General features: G+C 51.5%; 3 protein-coding genes across 3 annotated transcripts in view; 1 reads left to right on the top strand and 2 right to left on the bottom strand.

Moving 5' to 3' along the window:
* Positions 1–49, bottom strand: part of LHFPL5 (LHFPL tetraspan subfamily member 5) — a 26,150-nt gene extending 26,101 nt beyond the window's left edge. The window contains exon 1 of the mRNA XM_053905094.1: positions 1–49. The gene's annotated coding sequence lies outside the window, so the exon portion shown is untranslated.
* The window catches only part of LOC109271509 (uncharacterized), a gene marked incomplete at its 5' end in the record, with an annotated part of 11,119 nt that extends 533 nt beyond the window's left edge, over positions 1–10,586 (bottom strand). Inside the window, 2 exons of the mRNA XM_053905333.1 lie at positions 96–453; positions 10,308–10,586. Coding sequence (XP_053761308.1) covers positions 106–453; positions 10,308–10,586 — 627 coding nt within the window. The remainder of the gene's footprint in view (positions 1–95; positions 454–10,307) is intronic.
* On the top strand, positions 1,313–3,831 carry CLPS (colipase). Its single transcript, XM_019456896.2, has 3 exons — positions 1,313–1,455; positions 2,999–3,121; positions 3,587–3,831. The coding sequence occupies exons 1-3, from the start codon at positions 1,372–1,374 to the stop codon at positions 3,716–3,718; spliced, it is 339 nt and encodes a 112-aa protein (XP_019312441.1). The 5' UTR covers positions 1,313–1,371; the 3' UTR covers positions 3,719–3,831.
* Positions 10,587–10,954: the final 368 nt, after the last annotated feature.

Consider the following 10,954-nt stretch of genomic DNA (forward strand, 5'->3'; position numbering starts at 1 on the left):
CTGCATTGTCTTACTCAATCCTGACCTTACAAAGGAGCCATCATCTTCCTCGGTACAGAGGAAACAGGCTCAGATGGCTTACAGATTTAAATTACCTGTCCAAGGTCACGTGGCTAGGGAGGGCCGAGTTTGGAAGCCAAGTCTATATGGATCCAAGCTGTGCTCTGGGGAACCGGATCCAGGGCCTCCACAGCGGGGCGGTCTTCCACCTCCTGGGATGGGATCCTTGGCTGCAGTGAGCGGTCGTCCAGGGAAAGTTGCTCTGGTCCCACACCTGAGCACACTCTGGCAGCTGCACCCTTCCCAGCCTTCAGCCCCCCTCCCCCGACCTGGGTCCATCTGCGATTCACAAGACTTCCTCGTCCTCAGCCAGGATAGACTACAGCTCACGTTCACAGGTGGCCTTGTGTAGGGGACAGGCTGAGTGGAAGCCTTAACTGAAGGGGTTTGGGACTGCAGATGTTGAGTGAAGAGGAAACGGGAGACAATTGTGTGAGAAGGACCATCCTAAGGGCCCCTGAAATCACTCACGGAGGCAGGCCCCCCCTCCCCGCCTCCCCCACAGTGTGAGGGCAGGTGGGAAGTGAGAACACACATCCCCCCTCCGGTGGTCAATCACAGAGCGGGTCAGCCCCAGCAGCCTCGACCTGCCCTAAAATGCCCCAGGGGAGGCTGGGGCCCCTCCTCACCGGGGCCTGATCCCTGGGTTTGGATGGAGCCAGAAGCAGGGCCTAGACTGGGGTGAGAGGTGCCTACATGCAAAGCTGAAGGGGGTGCTCACACCCTTGGTGCCTCTCTTGCCTCACCCGAGTCCCAGCCCTACCAGGGCTCCGGGCACCAGCGGGGAACGGAGCACCGGTAACAGCGGCTGACACATCCTAATGACAGAGCCAAGCCCGGGGCTGAGCTACCCATGTGTGTTAAGATATATGCGACATATTCACTCACTCAGCCCTCCCAACTCTCAAAATGATCCCCAGTTGAAGATAAGGAGACTGAGGCTCAGAACAGATAACTTGCCCAGCTAATAACTTTACAAGTAAAAGTGTTCCAGAGTCCACACCCAACCACGATGCAGTATCACCACCACACACACACACACACACACACACACACACACACACAGGTGCACACATACACGCACACGCATGCACAAGGAACCAGGTGTCGCCCATTTGCTTTATCAGGACACGCCCCCCCCAGCAGATTGGCCACAGCTGGGCCTCGGTTCACGTCCAGCCCAGCGAGCGGGCTGGGGAAGGTGAGTCACATGTGGACAGAGTCCCTTTTATACCTCCACCACCCAGGCCGGGTCTGTCTTCTGCCACCTGACCTGCCAGCGGCTGTCTACACCAGCTGTGCCCGTCCATCATGGAGAAGGTCCTCGTCCTTCTGCTGGTTGCCCTCGCAGTGGCCTATGCGGTGCCTGACCCTCGGGGAATCATTATCCACCTGGTAAGAGGGGCTTCAGGGAAGGAGTCATCTGAACATCCAGGCAGGGATTTTTTTTTTTTTTAATTTTTAAATTTTATTGAAATCCAAGTTAGTTAACATATAGTGTAATAATGGTTTCAGGAGTAGAATTCAGTGATCCATCACTTACAGAGAACACCCGGTGCCCATCCCAACAAGCGTCTTCCTTAATGCCCATCACACATTTAGCCCAGCCCCCACCAACACCTCTCCCTCTGTTTTTTTTTTTTATCTTATTTTTCCTCTCCTTCCTCTATGTCCATCTGTTTTGTTTCTTAAATTCCACATATGAGTGAAATCATACGATATTTGTCTTTCTCTGACTAATTTCGCTTAGCATAATACACTCTTAGTTCCATCCACATTGTTGCAAATGGCAAGATTTTATTATTTTTGATTGCCGAGTATTATTACATTATATATATATATATATATATATATATATATATATACACCACATCTTCTTTATCCATCTTTATCCATTTGTCAGTCATTGGACATTTGGGCTCTCTCCATAATTTGGCTACTGTCGATAGTGTTGCTATAAATATTGGGGTGCATGTGCCCAGGTGGAGATTTTTTAAGCTTCGATCTTAACCTCTAATGTCTCCACCTGGGGCTGCCTGGAGGCTGAGAGGTGAAGCATCTCTATCTATCCTGCCCACGACTGTCCTGCCCTCTTCCGCTGGCGCCTCAGACAAGGCTGACCAGCATGGGACATGCTCAGGGCAATGGTTCAAACTGGCTGAGGGAGCTTCAGAAAAACCTAGAGCCCTAGGGTCCTGCCCTGGAAACCCTGGCTCAGAAATGTGCAGTAGTTTAAAAAGCTCTCCCAGGGAGTCTGGCTTCTGACCTAGAGGGACACACAGACACAGTTCTAAATGCCTCATACTGACCACGCGAGATAGGTCCTATTCGGATCAGGTCTGTTTTCAGATGGAAAGCAGTTGTAGAGAAAGGTTAAGCCACCTGCCTGAGGTCACACAGCTGGAAAACACAGAGCAGGGATTGGAGCCCAGGCTGCTGGCTCCAGAGCCACACTGTCACGCTGCCCCATGCTGCCTCTGTACCCAAAGGTTCTTAACTCAGGGCCTTACATGGCTCAGAGGGTCCGGGATCCCCCTGAGGTTATATGTAAAAGTCAGGGGAGGGAGGAATTTTCCAGGGAGAAGGTCCTCACCCTTCACAGGCTCCTCCACGGAGCGTGGGAACCAGAGAAGTTTGGAGACCCCGTTTTGGGAACACCGAGGCAGAGTGTGGGGCAGTGACTTGCCCAGAGTCACCCAGGGAGTTGATAGCACAGCGGGTGCTAGAACCCGTGTCCTGACCCGCAACCACTACCCTGCCCACTTCTCACACACTGGGGCTGGGGGTAGGCGGATTGGCCCCCAGACCCAGGGGCTGGGTTCCTCTACACACGCCCCCACCAGGGGAGGCACTGTCAGCGGCAGTGGGTGGCGGGGCAGGGGGGGTGTAGAGAAGGGACCAAGGGAAGGGGTCCTGGGCTAACCGGCTGCCCCGGCAGGAAGACGGCGAGCTCTGCCTGAACAGCCTTCAATGCAAGAGCAAGTGCTGCCACCGTAGCACGGGGCTGAGCCTGGCCCGCTGCGCACCCAAGGCCAGTGAGAACAGCGAGTGCTCTGCCAAGGTGGGTGCCCACGGAGTGGGGGCGGTCGTGGTGGGAAGAGGGACCGCTCAGAGGAGGAGGGCCCTCAGGCTTGGGGATAGGATCGCGGAGGAGCGTCAGCCTGGGCCCTGAACGCTGAGATTAAGAGGGGGAGGTCAGCAGGCTTCAAAGCACTTTCCCATGCCATCATCTCCTTTGACCCTCACAAGTGACCAGTGAGATGAATGGGGGCAGGGGGTTGTTATCCCCGTTTCACGGACAGGTGAATAGAGGCCTCCCCAGAGAGATGTAATTAGTCAGCGTAAATGCACAGAGTGGGACCAGCCTCGGGGCCCACAGTGCCCTCTGGGGTGGCAGTCAGAAGAAGACAGACTGAAAAGAGACTGGCCAGGGGTTCTTGGGGTCAGGCCAGGGGGCACGTTATGCCCAAAGTAGCCCCCCCCCCAACACACAGCCTGTGACTCCAATGGCCCTGTGTCTTTGCAGACACTCTATGGGGTTTACTACAAGTGTCCCTGTGAGCGGGGCCTGACCTGTGAGGTTGACAAGACCATCGTGGGCTCCATCACCAATACCAACTTTGGCTTCTGCCACGATGCTGGACGCTCCCGGGAGTAAAACCACCGAAGGCTGCCCCTCTTCCACCACCCCTCCCTGGCTGGCCACCCCTTGGCCAGCACCTCCCTTTTCTGATTGGATTCTCAGCAATTAAAGCTCTTCCTGCAACCTTCCCCAGGCTCCTGAATGTTCTTGTTGAGTCAGCGTCTTCCTTGATGTCACCTCAAGCCTTTGCCTCATCAAGGTCAGAGGAAGTCAATAGGTCAGAGGAAGGAGGGATGGGTCGGGGGCCAGGTGGGATGAGGCTGGACAGACTGGAGACAAGGTTGTGAAGCAGCCATGCTGAGAACCTCTCCATTTGGGGACCGTGACACCTCCCTGGGATGCGCTTCTTGCCCCTCAAGTTCTCAGACAGGTACATGCACACACTTCTCGAGGGGAGTCATAATGGCCCATATTCTCTGCCCTGCGTCAAAATTTACCACCCCCTGTCCTGGGGTCCTATCTGCTTTCTGGACCCAACTCTCAGATATGCCAGCTGGTTGACACAACCCATGTGTTAAGGAGTCAAACCACTAACAATTGCTGTGGGCTTACTCTTTGCTAGCAAATCCTCACAATGATCTAGGAGGGAGAATATATCGTCTCTATAGATAAAACAAAAACAAAAACTAACGTTCAGAGAAGTTAAGCAACTTGCTCAATGTCACATAATTAGAAAAATCTGGGGGTTGCCTGAGTGGCTCAGTCGGTAAGGTGTCTGACTCTTGATTTCAGCTCAGGTTGTGATCTCACGGTTCATGGGAACGAGCCCTGTGTGGGGCTGTGCACTGACCACACAGAGCCTGCTTGGGATTCTCTCTCTTCCTCTTTCTCTCTACCCCTGGCCCAACTGTGCTCTCTCAAAATAAATAAATAAACTTTAAAAAGAAAGAGAAGAAAAAGAAAGGAAGAAAGGAAGAAAGAAAGGAAGAAAGAAAGAAAGGAAGAAAGGAAGAAAGAAAGAAAGAGAAAGAAGAAAGAAAGGTCTGCTAATTAAAAACTTAAAGAAAAAGTTAGCAGCACACCCGCTAACTCCACCCCCCTACCCATTCTACAATTCCTGGTTCTTTCCCAATTATTCATACTAAGACAAATGGGTGGGATTGTAGGGAATTTGGTTTTGGTTTAACATAAAAACCATCAAACCTAGGTTGCCTTAGGCAGTACTGAGGTCCCCGTCACTGAGATATGCAAGTGGAGGTTCACTGACCCTCAGTGGGGATGTAGGAGAGGAGATTCATGCAAAGAAGGAAGAGAATGAACTAATTAAAGCTGAGATGCTCTCCCAGCCCCAGGATTTTGTAGTCTGTGATTAAGGAATCCTTAGAGTAGCCACTAGGTTTCTGAGTTAAGACAGGATCTACCTGAAAAGTAACAAAAAAAACCAAGGAATTATGGCTGAAACAAATAGGGACACATGTTTCTCACGAATCAAAAAGTCTGGAGGGGGCACCTTGGGGGGCTCAGTCAGTTGAGCGTCCGACTCTTGATTTGGGCTCAGGTCGTGATCTCATGATTCATGAGATTGAGCCCCTCGTCAGGCTCTGCATTGATCACTGACAGGAAACCTGCTTGGGATTCCCTCTCTCTCTCTTTCTCTCTCTCTCTCTCTCTCTCTCTCTCTCTCTCTCTCTCTTTCTGCCCCTCCCCCACTCATTCTCTAAACAAACAAACAAACAAACATTAAAAAGAAGTCTGGAGATAGGAAGTGTTGGCAGAACTGTGCGTCTGTTACCTCCTCTCAACTGGCAGATGCCTTCACGGCAGCTCCTAATGGTCATATTCTCTTACCAAGTTCAAGTTAAGAAGCATGGAGTAGAGGGTGGCTGGATAGGGGCTGAGGGCAGATTATTTCTCCTAGCCTACTTTCTTATCTTGCCCAAAAGCCTCCAGGCTGACATCTCCATATCTCAATGGCTCCAACTGGGTCAAGGGACCACCTCTGGCCACAAGGGAAGCTGGGAAAGCAAGTACTGGGCAAAGGGAATAGGACCGCCATGACTGGCTTGGGCTAATTAGATCCCTCTCCCAGGGCTGGGCCCAGTACCAGCCAAACAATACTGGGGTTCAGTTAGCAAGGAAGAGGGGTAAAGGCTGTTGGGGAGTCAGGTAAGTATCCTCCATACCTAAGTTAGTGCTCAACTGGAGGGGCTTTCAATATCTTAACCCAGTAGGGGGCTCAGACTCTGAGGCAGGGTTGGGTCATACTCCGTGGTGCCTAGATCCAAAGCTGGGTGGGAACCTGCATTCATTCACTTCTTCATACATCTGTTGAATGACCATAGTGCCCAGCACTGTGTTACAGTCTATAAAGGGTGCGAGGGAAATGTCCCGAGTTTCCAGGGGTGAGTGGGAAGCTGGGCTCTGTGGCAGCAAGGGGCAAAGACCTCAACCCCCTGTTCCCCGTGTTAAATCCTTTCTACTTGAACCATCTGGAGTGCTTCTTGTTTTTGGCACTGAGACTGAGTAATACACGACTGCTGGAAGAAGGGGAACATTTTTTGTTGTGTTGCTGCTGTTCAAAGGCACCTTCTTCTCACCCAGCCTGGAGCCCAGACAAGACCCCATTTTCTTTTTTTTTTTTCTTAATATATTTATTTTTTTTTCATGTTTATTTATCTTGAGAAAGAGAGAGAGAGAGACAGAGCATGAATGGGGGAGGGGCAGAGAGAGAGAGGGAGACACAGAATCTGAAGCAGGTTCCAGGCCCCAAGCTGTCAGCACAGAGCCCAATGCGGGGCTCAAACCCACGAACCGGGAGATCATGACCTGAGCCAAAATCGGATGCTTAACCAACTGAGCTACCCAGGGGCCCCAAGGAGTCCCTGTTTTCAAATTCCCATAAAGATGTCCTACAGGTTGTAGCCTTGCCATTGATACTTTCCACCTTAATATCCTAACCCCAGGAGCTCCCCACCTTGCTGTAACTTTTTTCTAGATCTGCTACAAATTCAGCTACAGAAGTGGCAATATTTTCAGCCTTGAATCCATAAAAAATGCTGGATGCTGGACCCTGTAGACATATGCTGTCTAATATGGTACCAATTAGTCACATGTTGAGCACTTGAATTGGGGTACGCGTAAAATACAAATTGGATTCAGATGACCTATTACCAAAAGAAGAATGTCAAAGATCTCAAATAATTTTTACACGTTGAAATAACATTTTTGATTGTGTTATATTGTCAAAATTGTTTCCACCTGTTTCTCTTTACTTTTTAAATATGGCCATTAGAAAATTTAAAATCACATTGCACCTTCTGCTGGACAGTGCTGCTCTTTTAAGCTGAAGGATTTTGAGAAGAGGCATTTTTCTGAACTCCTTCATCTGTCTAAAAGCAGAGCCTCCCCAAAGAACTCAACTATCATAAAGTCCCTCCTGGAGAAGTTTCTGGCAACCAAGAAAGATTGACTCTTTGTGCTGGAATCTTATCACTGCAGAAGTCAGCACCACACCTAAATGGACATTGTCACAAAAACTATCATAACTGTCATCTACTCTCCTAAGGGCCCATTTGTCTTTCTTAAAAATAATGTGTTTTTTAGGGGCGCCTGGGTGGCGCAGTCGGTTAAGCGTCCGACTTCAGCCAGGTCACGATCTCGCGGTCCGTGAGTTCGAGCCCTGCGTCAGGCTCTGGGCTGATGGCTCGGAGCCTGGAGCCTGTTTCCGATTCTGTGTCTCCCTCTCTCTCTCTGCCCCTCCCCCGTTCATGCTCTGTCTCTCTCTGTCCCAAAAATAAATTAAAAAAAAAAAAAAGTTGAAAAAAAAAATAATGTGTTTTCCCCTAAGTGCTCTTTCTTCCCCTATTAAGAAGCCATTTTCCAGAGGGTCCTTCTCCCATTCCCCTTCCCCAATAAAGATGATATATATGCCCCAAATTCTAACTGACTCATTGGGTCACCTTTTTCTGTGAACTCCCCCACATGCGTCTGTATGTGAATAAAAAAAATCTCTCTTTTCTCTTGCCAATCTGTCTTTTGTCAGTTTAATTTGCAGACCCCCAACACTGAACCTAAGAGGGTAGAGGAAAAGTTTCTCCTCTTCATTGTATGAAACCAGTGTAATCACATCAGCAATGTATTTTCCCCCTCCCCTTCTAAATTTGAAGACATTAGGTATTCTTGGAGGCTGGGTTTCCAGCCTGCAATCTCCCCTTCCAAGGGCCTTTCATAGATTTTCTCCAAATAAGGGGAGCTCATGCACCGGAGCCCTGTGTCTTTCTGAAGTACATGTGACACTGTGGATCTGTCTGACACATTTAGGAGCAATTTCCGCCAAGATAAAGGTTAGAGTGTTGCTAAGACTTACAGGGGGTGCTTTAAGTAAACCTCAGCTTCCATCTCAACTACTGAGCTCTCGCACCATAAGCCTGACGTCCTGGAGGACATACTTGGCTCAGATCTGGGTTCACACTTGGTTCAGCTAATCAGAAGTGTAGCTAACCATGGAACTTTGGGTCCCAAATCTGAATTATTTATTCCCAGAACGTAACCCAAATATAGCAGGGCTGCCTTGAAGCCTGCTTCTGCAGAGAATTCACGACACTCACAGCCAGCAAGCTAGCGTCTGGCTCTTAAAGCCTCACAACCCAAAGGTACAGCTTGCAGAAACTCGTCCTGATTCATTGTCTCCCCGTCCCCACAGCACAGTAGGCGCTCTGATCTTTCTTTTCCTCACGCTCTTTCCTTGGCTCTCCTTTTCTCATCCCTCCTTTCTCTTCTGATCTCCCAAAAGAGTCCGATTCATCACGTTCAAGCGCTGTGACTGTGAACAAGTTGCTCAGTCTGTCTCAGGTTCTCCTGAGATGGGGTGATCAAAGTTCTGACCCCTCCTCCTAAGGTTTTTTTGTAGGATGAAATGAGATCCTGTGTGTAAGGGATCTGGCACCACCCCTGGCATAAAGTAAGTGCTCCATAAACACAGGCAATTTTTTTTTTTTTAAATCTCTACACCCAGCGCAGGGCTCGAATTCATGACCCAGAGAAGGACTCACATGTTCTACCCACTGAGACTGCCGATTCTTCATACACATTTGTCTTGTACACTTCCTTTCACATTTCTGACCTTTAAGGTCAGGGGGAACCAAGAGTTCAGGTGTGAACTGAGCTTTTGGCGGGTGGATTATGGAATGGGCTGAAGCCAGAAAGGGGTTGGGGTGGGGAGAAGAGCTCAAGTCTCCTCTGGGGGACTTTCGTTCATGCCCCAACAGGGGAAAGGCCCAAGACTAAGCTTCCGGCCTCTCAGCCCCTTCACTCCCCAGCAACCTGTGCCCGGCCCATCCCAGCCACGCCTCCCCAGCCCCTGGCACCAGGGGCAGCAAACACTGAAAAGTCTTTATTCCAGTGATGGTGCATCATCCCTCCCTCCCTCCCTGCCCCTCCCCTGCTGGTGGAGGCTCTGAGGGCTAGGGGCAAGAACACAAATTTGGGGAGGCGTAGGAATAGATGGAGGAGGTGGGGAAGGCAGCAAAGAGGGAGCATTACAAGAAAATGTTCTTAGCTGACTTCCTTTTTTCAATTTTCTTACAACGGCCATAGATGATGTTAAATGATTTCTCATTCTTTGGAAATGCACACGTCAGGTTCGGCAGGCAGGGACACTCCTTACACAGGCCCAGGAATGTATGGGAAAGGCAGGACTTTGATCTTGACCTTGGGGGCTGCTTTGCCCTCAGCCCTGAGGGGGCAGCCTTCACTCCCCTGGAAGTGCTCCCCTGCAAGACCATCTGCTTGCACACAGCAGAGGAGCCCGGGCTTGAGGGACCCCTTCATGCACTGTTCAGTCTGTGCCTCTGGTTGCCTCCTCCAGGCTGACCCCTAGGATTGTTGGTGCTCTCCTAGTTCATTCTCTGGCATCACCTTTCCTGTCATTAGCCCAGGTGTCTATCCCGAGTGAAAAAACACCCTCCCACAGGGGACCGCCATCTTTTCTCCTGAAGTCCTTTCATGAGCAAACCAACACCCCTTTCCTGCACACCCAGCTCAGAGGCTACCCCAGCCCACAACCTCTGGCCCAGAACACCTGGGGCCACAGCAGAGCCCGTGGGGCTGTTGAGAAGGGTGGGCTGAGAACCATGATTAGGACCAGACCTTCTACCTGTGCCAATTGACAATGCTACTTCCAGAGTTTACTTAGATGACCCACTGAAAAGGGGAACTTATATCAGAAAGAGAAGCATGGGGGCGCCTGGGTGGCTCAGTCGGTTAAACATCCTACCTGGGCTCAGGTCATGATCTCACCTTTGGTGAGTTCCAGCCCCATTTCCAACTCTCCGCTGTCAGAGCGGAGCCGGCTTGGAATCCTCTGTCCCCCTCTCCCTGCCCCTCCCCCGCTCACACTCCCACCCTCTCTCTCTCAAAATAAATAAACATAAAAACAACAACAAACCATCTGGATTCCAAGCCCCTGGCGTGGGGTCCCACCTTGGGTCGGTCCACAGGCTCCCCCAAGCGGCTGGGAGGTGCCGTCGCAGCAGACAATTCCCCGCTCCGGATCGCCGTCGCCGACCCCGCACCCTCCCCTGGGCTCCGGGTCCGCCCCTGCCCCTCCTTTCCGGGGGTCCTCCCCGCTCACCCCGCCCGCCCCCCAGGGGGCGCCGCCACCCACCTGCGGGTGACGCGTGCTGCCCTCGGACCCCTTGGGGGCGCAGTGCGACTCGCAGCCCTCGGTCTCCCGGCGACAGCACCCGCTCTTGCACTTCTTGCTCCTGGATGCAGATCTCCCTGTCGTCCCGCGGGGAGATGGCGCCCCTGGGCTTCCTCCCTGCAGGTTCCCCTCCCGCGCTGCGCCCTCACCGCCGCCCCCACTCTCGCCCGGGCTGGAGTTGGGGACGGCGGATGTCTGTGCGGAGGGGCGCCGGATTTTTCCCAAAGGGGGACCAAAGAGATATCACGGGTTTGCCTTTAGAGTCCCGCAGATAGGTTACTTCTCGCTCACACACACACCAGGGTGATCCAGGCCTTCCCGTCTTGGCTCCTGCGGTTCCTTCCGCCGCACAACCTTCTCTCTGCAAACTCCTACTCACTTTTTTGTTTTTTAATGTTTATTTTTCTTTAACTTCTATTTATTTTTGAGAGACAGAGAGAGAGCACGAGCAGGGGAGGGACAGAGAGAGAGGGAGGGAGACCTAAAATCCAAAGCAGGCTCCAGGCGCTGAGCTGTCAGCACTCGGCTTAACCTGAGCCACCCAGGAGCCCCCCTACTTACCTTTTCAGTCGAGCTTGCACGGCACCTACAGGCTCCCTCCTCCCCCA

The sequence above is a fragment of the Panthera pardus genome, unplaced genomic scaffold, assembly GCF_024362965.1.
Source record: "Panthera pardus isolate Hobbes unplaced genomic scaffold, ASM2436296v1 HiC_scaffold_17, whole genome shotgun sequence".
Taxonomy (NCBI): domain Eukaryota; kingdom Metazoa; phylum Chordata; class Mammalia; order Carnivora; family Felidae; genus Panthera; species Panthera pardus.

Bases quoted from the DNA above. Each gene is read 5' to 3' on its own strand.
- CLPS (XM_019456896.2), top strand. From the start codon at position 1,372: ATGGAGAAGGTCCTCGTCCTTCTGCTGGTTGCCCTCGCAGTGGCCTAT. The intron at 1,456-2,998 runs GTAAGAGGGGCT...CTGCCCCGGCAG, and splicing joins GGGGAATCATTATCCACCTG to GAAGACGGCGAGCTCTGCCT. The intron at 3,122-3,586 runs GTGGGTGCCCAC...GTGTCTTTGCAG, and splicing joins ACAGCGAGTGCTCTGCCAAG to ACACTCTATGGGGTTTACTA.